Source organism: Rhincodon typus, chromosome 4 (genome assembly GCF_021869965.1).
Source record: "Rhincodon typus isolate 14 chromosome 4, sRhiTyp1.1, whole genome shotgun sequence".
NCBI classification, from domain to species: Eukaryota; Metazoa; Chordata; class Chondrichthyes; order Orectolobiformes; family Rhincodontidae; genus Rhincodon; species Rhincodon typus.
The window spans coordinates 105,082,585-105,102,704 of NC_063335.1; the positions used below are offsets into that span (position 1 = coordinate 105,082,585).

The 20,120-nt window shown below is 38.6% G+C and overlaps 1 protein-coding gene across 5 annotated transcripts in view; it reads right to left on the reverse strand.

The window, feature by feature from the left end:
• LOC109918182 (focal adhesion kinase 1) overlaps window positions 1-20,120 on the reverse strand; it is a 117,867-nt gene that overhangs the window by 63,651 nt on the left and 34,096 nt on the right. The window contains exon 1 of one of the 5 annotated variants that reach the window (XM_048595537.1): window positions 12,980-13,279. The exons of the other annotated variants lie outside the window; for them this stretch is intronic. Within the exon in view, the coding sequence (XP_048451494.1) occupies window positions 12,980-13,053 (74 nt within the window). The 5' untranslated portion in view covers window positions 13,054-13,279. Of the gene's footprint in view, window positions 1-12,979; window positions 13,280-20,120 lie in introns of those variants that run through there. 5 annotated transcript variants of the gene reach the window in all.

Genomic DNA, 20,120 nt, shown 5'->3' on the forward strand with positions numbered 1-20,120 from the left:
CTCCTTTAAGCATTGTATTCATGTTTTATATTGTTTCTCTACGAAAAGACTAAATTTATGGGAAATTAAAGTGAGTCTGGAAAGTTTCCCTAGCTTTTGCAAGAAAGGGAAATTTCCAGGAAAACTGTCACCATGAAAGACATGACAGGCTGGTCACAGCCCACAGCAACTCAGTCTCCCAACCTGCCTCATCGCCTACAATTTGCCCACTGACGTAACAGGTCCACAGAAGATGCCATATCCCTAGCCCTGCACTCATCTCTGGAACATCTGGACAACCAAGACACCTACGTCAGACTCCTGCTTGTTGACTACAGCTCCGCCTTCAACACCATTATCCCCTCCAGACTGATCTCAAAACTGCGTGACCTTGGTCTCATCTCCGCCCTCTGCGACTAGGTCCTCAGCTTCCTGACCCACAGGCTGCAATCAGTGAGGATAGGTAACTGCACCTCCTTCACAATAACACTCAACACTGGAGCCCCTCAAGGATGTGTCCTCAGACCCCTACTGTATTCCCTGTACACCTATGACTATGTTGCCAAATTCCAAATAAACGCCATCTACAAGTTCATTGACGAAACCACCGTAGTGAGACTGATATCTAACAATGACGAGTCAAAGTACAGAAGGGAGATAGAGGGCTTGGTGACGTGGCGTAATGAAAACAATCTGTCTCTCAAGGTCGGCAAAACTAAAGGACTGATCAGCAACTTCAGAAAGAAAGGAAAGAACACGGCCCCATCTACATCAATGGAATGGAGCTTGAGTGAGTGAACAGCATCAACGTTCCTCGGAGTGATGATAACTGACGGCCTGTACTGGACTTCCCATGTAGATGCGATGGTCAAGAAGGCACAACAACACCTCTTCTTCATCAGGCGGCTCACAAAATTTGGTTATGTCCATTAGGTCTCTCACCAACTTCTACAGATGCACCATTGAAAGAATACTGTCCGGGTGCATAACAGCCTGGTATAGCAACTGCTCTGCCAGGACCATAAGAAACTACAGAGGATGGTGTGCACAGCCCAGACCATCACAGAAGCCAACCTTTCATCCATGGAATCTACTTACACAGCTCGCTGCCACAGAAAGGCAGCCAACATCAGCAGGGACCCATCACACCCTGGTAATGACGTCCTACAACCTCTTCCGTCAGGCAGAAGGTACATAAGCCTGAACACACGCACAAGCAGGTTCAGGAACAGCTTCTTTTCAGCTGTTATTAGACTGTTGAATGGACTCTAGTCTCACATAACCTGTATGCCTCTAAATCTTTTCGATCTGTACATCCTTTGCTTGCTGTGATCTGCCTGTACCGCTCGCAAACAAAGCTTTTCATGGTATTTCAGTACATGTAACAATAAATCAATCAAATCTCAATCTCTTTTTTTTGAAGAAAGGTGCACAGCCTGTACTAGACTTTTCTGGCAAGTGAATCCTATCGGTTTCAGTATTATTCTGATAAATATAATGTCATTCTCCGGTGCCTCTAGAGTCTTTATATAATACAAAAACTATAACGACAAACGAGTACAAGCATGGTATTAGCAAGGTTCAATTTCTCTACTTTTCAATTCAAACACTTTAAAAATAAATCCCTAGCACTTGGCTTGATCTTTTAATGACCTTATGAATTTAAATCACGATGTTGCGATTTGTGAAAATATACCTTTATGATCCCTTTGCTCCTCTACCCCACTTGTATTCCTTCTTATGCAAGCATTGTGTGACCTCTTCATTCTAACAAAATGCACCACCTCACACTTAGCTACACTGAAATTCATTTACCATTAGGTCCATTTGCCTTTATTTTGTTGCATTCTTCCTTTGTGTTACCTAAAGGTGTCCCCTACTCTAATTTTAAATTACATAAAACTGTTGAAACTAGGAGCAGGAGTAGGCTATTCAGTTCTTCAAGCCTACTCTACCATTCAATGTGATCATGGCTAATCCTTTATCTCAATACCATATTCATCATTTCTCCCCAAACCCCTTGATACCTTTAACATCTAAAATTTTATCGATCATTGGCCTCTACAGTCTTCTGTGGTAGAGAATTCCACAGGTTCACTACCCTTTGAGTGAAGAATTTTTCCCCACCTCAGTCCTAAATGATAAACCCCGTAGGCTGAGAGTATAACCTCTGGTTCTAAACTCCTCAACTATTAGAACTTTATACATTTCAATCAGATCCCCGCTCATCCTTCTAAACTTGACCAAATACAGGCTCAGTCTGACCAATCTGTCCTCATAGTTCTGAGGAAGGGTCACCGGACCCGAAACGTTAACTCTGTTTTCTCCTCCACAGATGCTGCCAGACCTGCTGAGCTTTTCCAGCAACTTTGTTTTTGTCCTCATAGTAAAGTCCTTTCACTTCTAGTATCAGCGTAGTGAACCCATGGTACATACCCCCAATGCATGTTTATCCTTCCTTAGATAAGGTGACCAAAACCACACGCAATACTCCAGGTGTGGGCTCACTAAGGCCCATATAACTGCAACAAAATACCCTTACCTCTGAATTTAAATCCTCTTGCATACATATGCCTTCCTAACTGCTTGTTGCAGCTGTCTTTTTAATTTCACGGACTCTTTATGAAGGACGGTTTTATTGGACTTGAAATGTTAACTCTGTTTCTCTCTCCATAGATGCTGCCTGAGCTGCTAAGTTTCTCTAGCACTTTGTTTTTATTTCTTTATTCATTTAATATATTTCAATGGCGCTTGCTTCATTTTTCGATGAATACTTTTCTCTGGAACTCTATTGATTACCACTTTAACTATATCACTATTCTTTCTCTTTTTCTGCCAGCGTTCTCCATCATTTCCCTAGATCCACACTCAACCCCTCAAGATTAGCATTTTGTCCAATTTCCTACTTTCATTTTTGTTTTATCTATGGAGTCATTAGGGAAGCTCTTTGTAGTTTTAATTTCACACACAAGTATATAAACATGCTTCAGAGATAGTAGGAACTGCAGATGCTGGAGAAGCTGAGATAACAAGGTGTAGAGCTGGATGAACACAGCAGGCCAAGCAGCATCAAAGGAGCAGGAAAACTGACGTTTCGGGTCTGGACCCTTCTTCTGAAGGGTCCAGACCCAAAACGTCAGCTTTCCTGCTCCTCCGATGCTGCTGGCCTGATCTGTTCATCCAGTTCTACACCTTGTTATCTCCTATATAATCATGCTGCTGCATGGCTGACAGAAATCCAATTTTCATTCCTTAAGTAAGAGTAACAAATAATTTGTGAGAAAGTTATGCAGTTCTGTGTCACAGGTACAGTTGAAACTATAAGTTAATGCTCCTGGTTACACAACCAATAATTACAGGCAATTTCACATGTCACAATCTATCAAATTATGAACTCTGGCTCATGTTCACTATCAGGTCAACTGTGCTCAATATAGCCTGTTCCTTTAAGGTCAATGCTCAGTTAGTCCCTTTTGACAAGCAGTCCAAATAGGCACCTGCAAATTAATTTCGAGGCTAGCATATGAGAGAATTTCCAGCATTGATTGGCACTTGCTTACACATTCTCAGTCTTGCTTTGAAAGTGAAGCAAAGTTGTTGACAGAATGGGCACAGTGGCCTAGTGGTCACATTGAAGGCACAGTAATCCAAAACCTGGACCAATGATCCTGTAACATAAGTTCAAATCCCAACATGGCAACTGGGGGAATTTAAATTCTGTTAACTAGTTAAAGTATATTTAAATTACTTAAAGGAACATAAGCAATTGCAAGCAGGAGACTACCAGATATTCATAAACACTCATCTGGTTAACAATGTCCTTGACGAAAGGAAATCAGTTGCACTCATTTAATCAGGCCGTGTGTGACCACAATCAGTCAACAGCCCTCTGAAATGACTTAGCAAATTCATCACCACTTTCACCATCACCACCTAGTTCAGGCAGTTTGGTATGGGTAACAAATACTAGATATTCTATTGATGCTCAGAGCCCACTTATATAAAAAAAAATTTAAAGAATTATTGATTAGTGGTTTTATTTTTTTAAAATATGCTTTGAGTGTTATCTAAAGTATCAAGGACACAAGTTATATTATAAAAATTTACCATAAAATATAGAATTTTTCCCTAAATCTGAAGCAACAAGACGTAAAGCGAGATTAATTTAAAGTATTCATTTTTCAACTCAGTCGTCATCTAGAAAAGAAGAACATTTATAGGCGACCTTGCATGGTCTCAGGGCATCACAATCAGATGGAGTAGTTTTGATATTTAGTCACTGTTACGATATTAGACAAATTACAGTTGAAATGGTATTGATATCTGACATTTGCATAACAATTAATGGTTAAGCTCATCATCTGATTCAAGTAGTGGCTGGTGGGATAAATGTCAGTCAGGCCATCGGGAAAACCTTGATCTTCGAATATTGCCATGAGACTTTCCATAACATGTGACAGTGAAGACAGAACCTGGGTTTAACTTCTTATCCAAACATTGACATCTCAACTACTTACAGTGAAGGCAGGTGTTGCAAGATATTGAAATTCCTGTACTTCCATAACATGCTACAGTTTGGTTTGATTTGATTTATCGTAGTCACATGTACTCAAGTACAGTGTTTTGCGAGCAGCACAAGCAGATCACACCAAACAAGGACATACTGATCATAGGGTGCTTAGACAGAGTGAGGCATACAGGTTACAACGGCACAGGAGGTGTGCAAAGCAAGATGAACATTATTTGAAGTTAGAGAGTCCATTCATCAGTCTAATAATGGCAGGGAAGAAGCTATTCTTGAACCTGTTGGTGTGTGTTCAAGCTTCTGTATCTTCTGCCTGATGGGAGAGGTTGTAGGAGACTATTACCAGGGTTGGCGGGTGGGAGGGGTCTTTGATGATGCTGGCAGCCTTTCCGTAGCAATGAGAAGTGTAAATGAAGTCCATGGATGGGAAGTTGGCTTCTGTGATGGTCTGGGTCATGCACACAACCTTCTGTAATTTCTTATGGTTCTGTGCAGAGGAGTTGCTGCACCAGGCTGTTATGCACCCGGACAGTATGTTTTCAATGGTGAATCTGTAAAAGTTGGGGAGGGTCCTTATGGGCATGCCGAATTCCCTAAGCCACCTAAGGAAGAAGAGGTTGTTGTGCCTTCTTGCCCGTCGCATCCACGTGGGAAGTCCAGGACAGGTTGTTGGTTATCGTCACTCCTAGAAATTTAACGCTTTCAACCTTCTCCACTTCAGCTCCTGAGATAACTACACAGAGGCCAGTGTCCCATCAGCAAATCACCTTTTATTTACTTGTGCAAAGTACACTGGCTGTGGCTAGCTAGCTTGGAGCCAGTACCGTGAACTGAGGAGATTCTAAATCTCCTGTTAATATTGGTCAGCTATGGCCCAGGTTAACAACCCCAGTCAAGGACCTCAGTCAATGAGGTCCACTGGTTCCAATCACTATAGCTCAATTGCTGTAGGTCGGGGTGTGTCCTCCTCCTTTCTTCCTGAAGGAAATGAATAGTTCTTTTGCTTTGCTGACAGAGAGAGGCTGTTATCATTGTACATGACACCAAGCCCTCTATCTCCTGCAGGTAAAATGATCAAGTTGAGATAGTTTTTCAATTGTGTGATAACAGCCCAACTTTTAATTAATCAGAATAGGAAGGATACTTCTAAACTGCAAGAGAAAGAGTGGCTTCACATCTTATTTTTGATAATGGATAATATGGAGCATCTGAACTCATTTAACAAAAGACTGCAGGAATGCCAACAGGAAATGACAATACACCATGGCACCATTTCAACCTTTAAGTCTAAGCTTGAGTTGTAAATGAAACAACATTTCTACACACATTTCTCACCTGGAAATCAATAAGACTCACTGTTAATATATTGATGGGAAAAGGGCAGGAAAGCAGACATGAAGAATGTTGGATCAGCCATGATCCTATTGAATAGAGAAGCAGGCCTTAGGGGCTGAACGGCCCACTCCTGTTCCTTACAGTCTTATGTTGAATGCGTGGTGAAAATATGATAATTAAGCAAAATTGCTAAACTGAGAAATTAGTTTCAAAAGCAATTCTCAGGTTTCAGAAATGATAAAGAAAGGCTTATAATTTTGAGCATACTATATCGACGTGTGTGATATACTTGAGGGGATTCAAGTGAAAATTACTGAACTGCAGTGTAAAACACAAGTTTTCTAATACTGGGCTATGAAAATATTGGGGTTTTGGGAATGAAAAAATCTGGTGCAGGTTAGACACATTTATTCTTGGTGCTGAAGAGGTGTTATTGAAGTTCTTCTTTCCCATTGCCCAATGTGACTGTTCTATTGATAAAAGGGGTTTGGATTTTCTGAGGCTACACCAAATAGACCATCTTGTGTGAGGTGCTCCCATGTTTCAGGGCAGTGTTGAAACTATTCAGTTAGTCTTTAAGGGTGTCCTCGAAGCACACATTTGTTGGCTAACATGTGAATGTCACCTCTCTCCCCTCTACTTCCCCAAACAAACCAAACTAGTTTACTATGGAAGTGCTTTTTTAAGCAACATATTCTGTGCTTTTTATCTAAGCTTTCTTCAGTGTGGTCACTAGGCATGATGGTCAGGGAGAGAGCATTGGTATTAGCAGCGGCAGTAGGAACTGCAGATGCTGGAGAATCCGAGACAACAAGGTGCAGGGCTGGATGAACACAGCAGGCCAAGCAGCATCATAGGAGCAGAGAGGCTGACGTTTCGGGCCTAGACAGCAGCCCTGTCTTGTTATCTAATTCTGAGTAATCTCTGCAAGTCGATCATATTAAAGCGGTGTAGCTTGTCCGTGTGCCATGCACAGGTTTGAACAAGTGCTGCCAGCCATGAATATCAACATGTTTAAACAACTTGGGCAATCTGACACGAACCTGAAGTCAATAGTTAACATCTTCAGCTCAGTCACTTATCCCAAATATTGATATAATGTTCAAGTTTAGAGATGCCAGGTTTACTAGGCTACTGAAGTACTAGTAAATAAGAAGTAAAGTTAGATTAAGTACTAGTAAGATTGTTTTTGTTGCTATGCAGTTAACTTATGGTGAATGTGATTGAAAAAGCAAGACAGTATATGGTGGGAGTGTTCTAATGTTTTAAACACTGGCAAATGTCAATGGTCATAGATTTATACAGTACAGAAGAGGCCCTTCTGCCCATGAATTCTACACCAACGTTAATGCCATTTTACAGCACTGTCCCACAGCCTTCAATGTTATGACACTTCAGTGCTCATTCAAGTACTGAGATTTCTTGCCTCTAACATCCTTCCAGGCAGTGCATTCCAGATTCCCAGCACCCAGTGGATGAAAAAAAACTTTCCTCAAATCCCCTCTAATCGTCCTGCCCTTCACCTTAAAATTATGACCACTTATTATTGACCCTTCAACAGGAGAACTGCTGCTTCCTATCCACCCTGTCCATTCCCCTGATAATCTTGTACACCTCAGTCAGGTTCCTCCTCAACCGTCTCTGCTCCAAAGAAACCAACCCAAGCTTACTCAGTCTCTCTTCGTATCAAAGATCCTTCGCTCAACGTAACATCCTGGTGAATCTCCTCTGCAACCCCTTCAGTTCAACCTGATCTTTCCTATAGTGCAGTGACCAGAACTGTACACAGAACTTGAGTTGCACCTATCCAAAATTCTAACATAACCTCACTGCTCTTATAAACTATTCCTTGACTGACAAGGACAAGTGTCTTCTTAACTACCCTATTAATCTGTTGCCTTCAATGGACAAACATCCTAAGATCCCTCTGTTCCTCTAAGCTTTCTATTGTCCTGCCATGTCATTTAAGGACATTAAAAAAATAAATATAGTCTTATTGATGATTTTTGACTTTTGTGGTGGAGGACTTTGTGTAGTACAAAGAACAAAGAACAAAGAAAATTACAGCACAGGAAAAGGCCCTCCTGCCCTCCAAGCCTGCGCCGATCCAGATCCTCTATCTAAACCTGTTGCCTATTTTCCAAGGATTTGTATCCCTCTGCTCCTTGCCCATTCATTATCTGTCTAGATACATCTTAAATGATGCTATTGTGCCCGCCTCTACCTCCTCCGCTGGCAACGCATTCCAGGCATCCACCACCCTCTACATAAAGAACTTTCCACGCATATCTTGCTTAAACTTTTCCCCTCTCACCTTGAAATCATGACCCCCTAGTAATCGAGTCCCCCACTCTGGCAAAAAGCTTCTTGCTATCCACCCTGTCTATACCTCTCATGATTTTGTAGACCTCAGTCAGGTCCCCCCTCAACCTCCGTCTTTCTAATGTAAATAATCCTAGTGTTCAATTCGAGTTGGTGAGAGGAGTCAATATACAGAATAAGGCTGAAGAAGGAAAGGAGGGGTAAAGTTAGCAAAGATGAAGCAATGCAAGATAAGTAGAGACTAGTTATTCTAACCAAGTTGAGTGATGACAAAAGGGAGTAGATTTTGTTTAATCCTCTGAGTAATAATTTTCCAAGGCAACATATAATACATGAAAATGTTTGAGTTACCACAATTAGAAAATAACTTCACCAATTATTTTGTTGCAAACTATAATAAAATTAAAAGCAAGGTTTAAATCTTGTACCTCGACTGATTTTAGAAATGTGAAATTTAGAAATGTGATGGGGAGAGTAAATCAAAGTATTTGTCTAAATATTTAATTACGTGGTTAGACATAGGAAAACGTATTCAAAATAAATTGATTTAAAAATCATTTAAAAAGACAAAGATAAGATGATTTCATGTAATATGAAATAAAATTAATAAAGAGAATCGTTCCACTGTACAGAACTATGCTAAATTACATTTTGGCTGTTCATTGACAGCTAATTTCTAATATTTAAAACAGAATTTTAAAATTAGATTTACTTGAGAGATACAAGTATACTTAAAACAGGAACTATTTTAATATGTACCATTTAATTTTGCCCACATAGAAACCACATAATAGAAGTAGTACTAAAGAAACAGTAACTGAGATTTCCTTCAATTCTCAATACTGTTTCTTTTTAATCTTACATTAGTAGACAAACGTACCAGTATTTTATATCCATAGTTCAATCTATTTAATTAAATTCCAACCAAGTTAAAGACAAAAATAGGAATACAAATTGTCTTAGGATTGTTACAACTTTGAAATATACCAAAATGCTTACTTGCTGGGCTTCAGTCTAACATAACTGGAAAGTGTATTTGTTTGAAGTTGCACAGTTAATATAATAGATTCAAAGTCAGAAGTCATGTAACACCAGGTTATAGTCCAACAGGCTTATTTGAAATCACAAGCTTTCGAAGCGCTGCTCCTTCGTCAAGTGAAACGTTCACCTGACAAAGGCGCAGTGCTCCAAAAGCTTGGGATTTCAAATAAATACCTGTTGGATCATAACCTGATGTCATGTGACTTCTAACTTTGTCCACCCCAGACCAACACCGGCACCTCCACATCATAGCAGGTTCAAAATAAGCTTGTGCTGGTGTTGTTATGATCCCAGCTGATGTTATTACTGGACAAGTCAGATTCCAGATTAGATCTGGCTTGATAGATTTCTTTCAATTTAATGAGGTGATAATTCATTGAAACACAACTATGCTGTGTTGCAGATTTAGTTCTAACTAAAGTGAAAGTTCATTATGCAAAATAAACACATGCCATTTGCATATGACACAGTTTGAAAGTTTTGCAAATACAAAACCACCTATCCCAACATTGCCCCTTTATGATATCCAACCACCAGAGAAATTTGATCGATTTGATCCTTGAAAATCCAGACTGATAGTTCTGTATAGTACTGCACAAATACAGGTGCTGTCTTTCTGATGACAGGTTGAACCAAAGCCTCGCAACAAGACATAAAAGATTGTATGGTGCTATTACAAAACGTAAAGAAGAGTTATCCCTATTGTCCTCGCCAATGTTCATCCCTCAGTCCGTATCCCCAATACAGATTACTTGACCATTAACATATTGTCTCTTGTGGAAATTTGTTCTGTGCAAAGCAGCTGCCACATTTTCCTCAGTATAATAGTACACTTAAAAAGTATCTTATTGCCTGTAAAGAACTTTGAGACATAATGAAGACATCAATGGGACTCATGGCAATTTCTGGCCCAAATTTCTGGGTCAAACTGGAGAAGATTTGTGAAGGTGCCAACCATTTTGAGCATCTCCAACAGGCCAAATGGAGGCCAAGAACAAACAGTTGAAGAAAAGTGCAAAACTCTTAAGCATTGAAAGCGCCCACATCAGCAAACATACCCGTCCCATCTATAGCAGGGTTTGTGGACCCAGTATTGGGCCATTTAGTCATCTCAACAATGGAATGGAGGAAAGTCAGTCACTCTCAATTTGAGGGACGGTCAAGAGAAGTCTAGATTGTACGACTAGAGAGAAAACATGGTTTTACTGAAGAGAACTTTTTTTGACGATATAACTTGTAGGGTAGGTAAAGGGGAGCTTGTAAATCCAATTTATTCAGATTTCTAAAGAGCATTCATTATGCCTCACAAAACATTAATACACAAGATGAGTGCTCATGGAGTATGGGGTGATATATCAGCATGGATATACGACTGCTAAAGAGCAAGAAGCAGGGAGTACAAGTTAAATGGGACAATTTCAAGTTGGCAGGCTATATCTGGAGTGCCACAAGGATCAGTGCTGTGGTCTCAACTCGTTAGAAACTATATTAACCACTTAATTGAAGAAATAGCAATTTATCCAAGTGTGTTAACAATACAAAGCTAATTGGGAATATAAGCTGTCAAAGAACAACAAAAAGACTGGCAAGAGATATAGACAGCCTAAGTGGGCAACAAGATGGTAGTTGCAGCATAACGGGAGTAGTGAGAAGTTATTTAGTTGGAAATGAATAGAAAAAAAATAATATTTAATTTTTTTAAAAAAAGATCATTCACAGGATATGGGCAATTTAGTGCACACCTCCCTTGCCAGAACAGTTGCAGAACACAGAAACGTTAATGTTCAGAGAGACTTAGGTGTATTCATCAAGAAAATAGCAGCCAGGTACAGGAAGCAGTTGGGAAAGGAAATGGCATGTTGGCTTTGATTGCAAGGGGAATGGAGTACAGAAACAAGAAAATTTGTTACATTGTACAAGGCTTTAGTGAGACCAAACCTGCAATACCGTACACAGTCATGGCCTTCATATTTGAAGAAAGATATACTTGTATTTGAGGTCTATAGTTCACTAAGGTTTGCTAAATGGATTCTGAGGATGAGACAATTATCTTATGAGAGGCTGAGTAAATTGGGTCTATAGTATCTTCAGTTTACATGACATGCGATCCAACTGAAAGATACAAAATTCTGAAGGGGCACAATGGCAGACACAGAAATTGTTTCCCCTGCTGGGGAGTTTAAAGCATAACTTCAGGATAAATGGTCTAAGAGTAAGGATGGAGATGACAGGGTTGTGAATTTTTGGAAATTTCCATTCTTTTTAATATATTCAAAGCTCAGATAGACTTTTTAAATCCCACAGGTAATCAAAGGGTATTGAGAACATGTGGGAAAGTGGAATTACGGTGGAAAATCAGCCATAACCAGACTGAATAGTGGAGCAGGCTCAACTGGCTACATGCTCCACTCTTGTTTCCGTTTGTTATGAAAAGTAGAGAAAATCTTAAAAAAAAACTTATAATTTGTAATGGTTCATCATTCAGAACATAATTTCATAAAAAGCATTTCAAAAATTTCTAATAAGTTGGTAAAAAACTAAGGCAATGTGACAGGGTGGATGCTGACAGGATGTTCTCATTGGGAATGAGAGAAGAATTAAGGCACACTACTTATTAAAAGGGCTGGCAATTTAAGATAGAGACAAAGAGGAATTTTTGGTTCTTTCTCAGATGGAACAGTCTTTTCCAGAGAGTGGTAGAGGTGAAATTGTTGAATAATTTCAGGGCAGAGGTAGATTCTTGACTAATAATGGAGTCAAAAGATATTGCGGGTAGGCAGGAGTGTGAATGAATCCACAACCAGATCAACCATGAGGAGCCAAACTGTCTACTCCTGCTTCTAATTTGTATGTTTGTAACAACTTAATCACAAACCTTGACACAGAATAAAGACCACCAAATCTAAAGGGATAAGGAAGACATTGAGGTTTAAGTTCCATATTCAGCAATAATAAATGTCCAACTGTATGTAATCCTTTTTCTCTTAACTGGGATGTCAAATGGTGCTTGCAAGCAACAAATCACAACTGTCTACCCAAATCACATCACACAATATGAGCTTCATTACCAAATCCTGGCTTAAAGTATGGCAGAAATGGACACTATACTGCCAGATGTCTGAAACATGGTCAAAATCAGCAATGTATTAACACACTAAAATGTATTCCTGAATGATACAACTGATGATTTCTCAAGTCACAGTTTATTTAAATAAGGTAGCCATTTCAAAATTAAGCTGTAAAATTAGTTAATTCAGCTATGACAGTCAGCTGCCTTAACAAAACGTTTAAAACTCTGTTTACATTTGATCAGACATTTGCCTGCTCTTTTACATTATTGTTTGAGAAATAATCAGCAAGGGTGCTAAGATGACTCTGCTATTTACTGTAAAATCAGCACAGCTTTGAAGATGTAAAGTTTCACTTAGTTAAAAAATTAAGTTGGATAATTCAATTTTTATGTTCTGATTTTTTCCCCTCGATAGATCACCTTTACTCCTCAAACTTGATAATCACAACAGTTGTGATGACATTAAAGGCAAATCTGTGGCATTTCCTCAACAAAAGGAGACAAATATCTTGCATAAATACTAAAAAAATACTAAAAGTTTTAAGCACACCCAATGACAACTGATACATTTCTACTCAGCTTGCAAGTTTCTCAAATCAATGCAGCAATTTTGTTTTTACGAAAACATTTTTAAACACATTTTAGGTCACAAAGATGACTGAAGAATGCTACATAGTCTGATCTAGATACGTCTATAAAATACTTACTTAGAGTTGGTGAACTGTACTTCATGCTTATCGAAAAGTTGCTTCACTTTACGCTTCCACTGCATTATCAGCATTTTAAACAAAACTCCACAGGTTTAGAAAAGAAATGTAAAGTAAATTACCCAAAACAGATTTCAATGAAGTTGTTTTAGGAACCTTTATGTTGTCATAAGGGAAGGAAATGATTCCAAGAAAGTTAAAAGCTTTTCAGCACTGTTGCATAAGTGATGGCAAAATAAAAAATCTGGTAAGCAGTTCAGTGATAGCCACATGCGTTACTACTCACCAAACCCATTCTGATGAAACAGGATGTGCTGGCAGCTGGCAGAATGACTCATTTCAGTGGAAAATTATTTGTTAAGGTATGCAAGTTAACAGCCCCAAGCACATCCAAGTGCTGACTTTAATCTTAACTCCAAGCAATGCCTAAATAACAGTACGGCCAAATCAAATTATTGTTTTTCCTTTCACTGTGGAAAACAGTTGCAAAACTGCACTATTTACATACAGGCTACATCACAGAAACAAGCCATTCAATCCAATTGGTCCAAGCCAGTGTTTACATTCCACATGAACTTCATGCCAACCCTCTTCATCATATATTTGGATAACACTCAGCTTGGGCTACTGAGGAACAATCTATTTTGCATTAACAAAACCTACTGGTAAATTTAATGCAATTCTTGCTGAGAAACAAAGTGGTTTTCAAGAATTACTTTAAGATAGAACAGCAGTTCAGAGTGTTGGTGTGTAACATTCTGGGTGTTGGGTAAGATCAAGATTCATAGATTACACAGGCATGAGTCGGCTAACTGGCCCTTCGAGCCTAACCCACCATTCAATATGATCTAGGCTAATCATCTAACCCAGTACCTACTCCATCTTTCTCCCACTATCTTTTGATCCCTTTAGCCCCTTCAGCCTCTAAAATGACCATGCATGCTCATTCAATTCAAACCATATTCTGGACAATATTTTTGGTAATAAATCTACAACATTATCCTTATTTTCACAAGTGTAGATATTTTGTGTGAGACTGGAGACAATGCACCTTCATAGTCATTTACTTTCATTCCACTTTCAGCAGTCCTTCAATACTGAACAAGCTGACCCAAACAGAAATGATTCAGCTTCCACCAATGCTGTGCTGAAGTATATCTTGAGAATATATATCAGCATAGTTCCAAGGTGTCTTTTTCTCTGATGATCCCTCCCTTTCTTCCAGAAGGTAGCGAGCGTGGAACCATTGTGAAGGCATTGTGTGTGAAGGACTATCTCATCATTGCCATGAACCACTCATCAGCTTTCTGTTGTCTTAGTGAAAAAAATATCATGTGCAATGAGCAAAGGTTTTCCAGCCAGACAATTATGATAAGATAATTATGGCTGCACCTCTCAAAGGTGATTACGTATTGCACAGATTGGGAGCAGTCCTTTACATATCCTAAGGTTATCATTCAGATCTCTACAAGTCTCAATTTTCTTTGGGTTGCTAGATATACTGTGTCAAAGCATGTTCCTTAACATTTCAGTTCTGTCCTATGATGCAAGAATCCTGTTTCAACTTGATTCATTAAAAAACTCATATTATAAAAACAGTTGGAATTAGCAGCAAGGACAAGCTTCCCAAATAATTTTAGATTAATCAATCTAAACTAAGTTGTACTGAGTCTATTTTCTCTAAGGACTTTAGTCAATGCATAACAATAACTGCTTGTTTGATCCTCAATATATTGTATTTTTCTTTATAAAAGTTCCTTGCGTCGAGATTTTTTCTTTTTATTGCAATGGAGCAGTACCACAACAGCATGCATTTTAAGCATGCATCTTACTAAATCATGAAAACAAATTGTGTCTTGAGTTTTTTAACTGCAGTGGAGAAAACTGCAATTTCTACTTCTGGAGATCAGAAGTCATCAAACTTCACACATTCCCTTCTAGTACATAAGATCAAACAAATTGTTCTCCTTTGACTCAATAAATCAATAAATTACGCAGTGCAAAATCTACCTCACTAAATTGGGGAATTTCCGTTTTGACACATCATCATTTACGTGCTCTGCAGACTCTGATTCCACAACTTCCATAGCAAATAATACTTCTGCAGTCATATCTTGGCAGAATTCAATGCTAATATCCACCAAAACAAACAGATCAAATTCTGCCTCACCCAAAGTGCCAGAAATCCAGTCACTACTGTCCTTCACTGTGACTGGAATACTATATTCTAAATCTACTGTTTTATGTTGTTATGAAAGTTCATAATATATCATATTTGAGAAACAAAATGGAGGGAAAATTGTGTTGAGTTTTTTTAGTTCTGACCTGATTTTTTATAAAAGATCGGAAAGTAATCTTGAACAGTAAGCTCAAAACAGCACTTACAAGCCTTTTCAGCTAAATGAACAACAGACCGTCTGGAGACATAATTGCTAAGGTGTTTGTTGATTTGAGTTGTACAACCACTAGGGAGCAGCCAGAAGCAGGTTCATGCAAGAGACCCTTAACAGTAAACAGATTGTTATTAGCAGTTTCCAAGCAGTCAGTCAGTAGGGGAACAAGGCCTGAGATGCCTAGATGTTAGTGAGAAGGTGAAGGCTGTGGTATGTCAGAGAGAACGGTATCCTACAAGTCTGTGAAAGAGATGAATCCAGGAATCTATGTTAAATAATTAAGGAGTTGAGTTAGCAGCTTGTTTTGTGGGTCTTGGAGATGACCTAAAGAAATCAGTGAATGCACAGAAACTGACCAAAAGAAAACAGATTACAGCCCCAATATATGATTTTTTGTAGAACTCAAAGTTCGGAAGTCATATTGGACTCGAAAGGTTAACTCTCTCCACAGATACTGCTGGACCTGTTGAGTTTATCCATTACTTTCAGCTTTTATTACAGATCGCCAGCATCTGCAGTATTTTGCTTTTCTTTGGATAAAGATGTTTATTTTGATAAAATATTGACAGATAAAAATGGCAGGCAGCACTCTCTATCAAAGACACCACCTTCTTGCATCACATTCTCATCCAGGTATTCAAGGTTTGTGACAATTTTTTTTGAGAACAGTTTGCATCATTTCAAAGCTTGTACGTTTCAGTTACCATGAGTGTTTATGTTTTCCTTTTATAGCCAAAGCAACAGCTCAAGGCATTCTTTTTTCTTTTTGCCACTGCTCATCTCCCCTCCTTTGAGAGAATTTGATCAGACATAGCATGATAGAAAACTTCAGGCTCATTGCTGTAATACAGTTGAACAGATGCTCTGATAATAAACCAGCAACACTACTACTCTGTATTTTCATTGGTTTATTTTCCCTTTCAAAAGATGTTGCATCATTTTCTATTCATCTGGCACACTTAAATAAGGTCCTGAGATACAGTTTCTAATGCTTCTGAAATTTGTTCCTGTGGGGTCACACACTAAGGATTTTTCTTTTGTTAGCTGAACAGTTTATGTAAAATATAACTCGCGCTCATCATGCATTCAGCTTACTCAGTCATTTCATATCAATTCAAAATTATTGACAAGTTCCTTATAAATAACTGAGTGCTATTTCTGATAATCATTCAGACCTCTCAAAGATTCTACCCCACTTCCAACAATTTTCTTTCAATTGACCTACCAATAAAAAATTTTACTGTTCCTTTGATATGTAAAAAAATTCCTCATACTCTTTAGCTTTCTCAGCCCACTTGCAATCTCATGCACTCCAAACTTCAAGGGGTCCCAAACATACCTTTGGTCATGATTTGGCTGAATATCCTATTTATAAAGGAGTGAATACTTCACAATCATCACATTTGAGGATCTATAAGGAAATGATGTGGCTTTTGAAACAAAGTGCCAGACTATTTAGCAGAGAAAGGCTAAGGCTGCAAGGGAGAACAGTGCAGTCAGCTTTGTTGAAACAGATGGAGAATACTGGAGGAACTCAATTCAACTCTGGCAGCATCTGGCAGACCTGCTGAATTTCTCCAGCATTCTCAAGTTTGTTTCAGGTTTTCAGCATCCACAGTACTTCGCTTTTATTCAACTTATAGTAGATACTGATATTACTGCACAGGATTCACTCACTTGACCAGTATCAGGAAGCTGTGTGTTTTCAGGCAAGGGAATAAATCAGAAACATATGCAGCAGTGGCAATTCATGTACCTAATGAAAGGTCCAGGAAAACCAAATAATCACACCAGAGTGACACTGAAGGAGGTGCAGCGTTTTGCCTCTACCAGACAGGAATATAGACAGAGAGCTCAAAACTCAGAAAATAGTTCAAACTTAGCTCTATTTCAGATATTGAAACATTTGCCATTCACTTTTATAAAGATCCACTTAGGAGGATGAAAATAACATTAAAAAATAAGCTCACATCACAAGATGAGATCAGATTGGCACAAGGGAGAGATGCATGGTCCATCTCCACTTTAGCTCGGTCAATTAATCCCTCAGAGACAGACAGAAGTTCACCTGATGAAGGAGCAGCACTCTGAAAGCTTGTGATTTCAAATAAACCTGTTGGACTATAATCTGGTGTTGTGAGACTTCTGACTTTGTCCACCCCAGTCCAACATCTGCACCTCTACCTCAGGGACAGGTGAAAGCAAAGTCTGTAAAATATCTGCCCTCCATCAATGACCAGAGTTGGTGGTGATGGGGGAGTCTGCTGTGACAGCACTGAAGCATACTTGTTTGTTTATTGGACCTTTCCTTCGCAGAGGATGCACATGGTGAAAATTATGAATTGTTAGCTGCATGACAGTTATAACAACTATAAATTACTCACAGGGGTTAATGATTGTCATTGCAGAGCCTTAGCAATGTCCAGCAGGTGATAGATGTCTTGTTAGCTTAAGCCTCAAAAGCACATCCTTCTAACTAGCAACAGGATTATGCAAAGCAGCACATGGTATATTCCAGTCAGCTGGACAAGAATGACCACTCTTTTTGAACCCCAACACCTTAACTTGCTTACTTAGATATTTGACAGGATCTTTATGGATAAAAGATCTGTTGCGGGAGTAGCTAGTGACATGGAAGATTTATAAGGTGATCAGGAGGAGGATTAGCGAGGACATAGGAGGAAAATGTTTTTCATGCAGACGGTAGTGGGTGACTGAAATTTGTTGCTTGGGTTCATGGTTGACGCAGAAAGCCTCGACATCCATAAAAAGGTACCGTGATCTGCAGCTGAAGTGCTGTAACCTTCAAGGATATGGAAAAGGTATCAGAGGTAGGAGTGGAAATAGCAGCAGGATGGCTAGATCATTTTTGTTGCCAGTACAGACATGATGGGCTGAAACGACACTTTGTGTTGTAGAGAGATAACAAGGTGTAGAGCTGGATGAACACAGCAGGCCAAGCAGCATCAGAGGAGCAGGAAAGCTGACATTTTGGGTCTGGACCCTTCTTCAGAAACCCTTTAGCAGTAGTTTATTAATTATCAAAGTACAAGCAAACCTAAATCACTGAAATTAATTTCTTAACTGAGTTTTGATTCATTTCAGTTTCCTTTACAGAACATTGCCAGTTTAGATTTACTTCAATAAAGTTTGACAGAATATGTTTTCCAATGAGTCATTAATCAAGTTGCTTTGGCATATTCTGACTAGTATTTAGAAAAGTTATTCAAATGTAAACAGCAGTATGTTATAGGTTAGATACAGGATTTATAAGAGCTAAACTGAGCCAGAATTATAGATAATATTTGTTTAAAGAATGCAATTGCTCACAGTTTGAAATTCTGTTTACATGAAGCAGCCCTCTTCTGTGGTGGTCAATGTCAAACAACCAAAGTAAGCAAAATGGTTACAAAAACAAATCTGCTGGAAAAGCTCAGCAGGTCTGGCAGCATCTGTGAAGAAAAAATCAGAGTTGACGTTTTGGGTCCAGTGACCCTTCTGAGGAAGGGTTTTTTCTTCACAGATGCTGCCAGACCTGCTGAGCTTTTCTAGCAACTTCGACAGGGTTAAATGTAAAGATGTGTGAAGTCATCCATTTCAGATACTTATCTATCTTCTCAAAATGATTAACTGACATAGTATTATGCGTTTTTGCTAAATTCCTGTTCCACATATGCATCACTCTGCAGATTTTGATCAAGTCTCACTTAATGCTGGTTAGTCTTTGCATCAACTTGTTCTGTGATCACAGACCAAGTAATTAGCTTGTTTCTACCGATAACTCCTTTGTATTAATATTTTAAAATTAAATTTGGATTATTTTCGACTCAATTCAGTGATTATTTCTTTATAGCTAAGAGAAATTACATCAGAGATCATTGTCCTTCTCTAAACTTTCTTTGAATCATCAGTGGGAACAATTTTGAACTTTGCAGCCCCAATGATAACTTGGCAGACCACATTACCAGCCTTTGAGAGCTTGCCCTTTGTTCTTCCATTGAAGAAGTGGACAGAAATTGGAAGGTTCAACAGATGGTCTTGATAATTTTATGCCAATAAAAATTTCCATTCATTATTCTGGCTTCAAAATAAACCCCCACTTATCAATATTGAAATCCAACTCCATTCACAAGCCATGTACCATCAACAATTGTTTGCTTACTTGAACAGAGCTGTATGAAAATAAATTGTACTTTCAGCTCAAATGATGCTTTTGAAGGGGAAATATATTCTATCAATAACATTGATCCACATACAGTAACTGCATTAGTACACTAAAATGTTGCTCAATGAACAAATGAAGGGGAAAGGCAAGGATAAATCCCAAATGGGTTTGTAAATACTTTACAATGAGTAGAACCTGTTAAGATAATCTATTGAAATTAATCTCCATTTAAGGATTTGGGTTTACCAATTAATTATTTTGCAACATGATAGCAGTACAAGGACAGAACTTAAACAACTTCTTTCTGGAATGGTGACAAGCTCTCCTTACAGCGCCATAAATGCAACATTTAAATAATAAAATTGGTAAATCAATGCTCGTTGTCATTCTAAAAGCAAAATACCATTCACTTGTTGGTCTTAATTATCTAGAAGCAACAGAATACTAATAGCTCCTGAAAATGTTTCAAATAAAATACTGATTGCTACCTATTTATTGTTTTATAATGCCAATACTCAGTATTTTTATTTTTAAACCTTCACCTCTTACATTTGTATGGTTGCCAAATAATGAAAATTCCAAA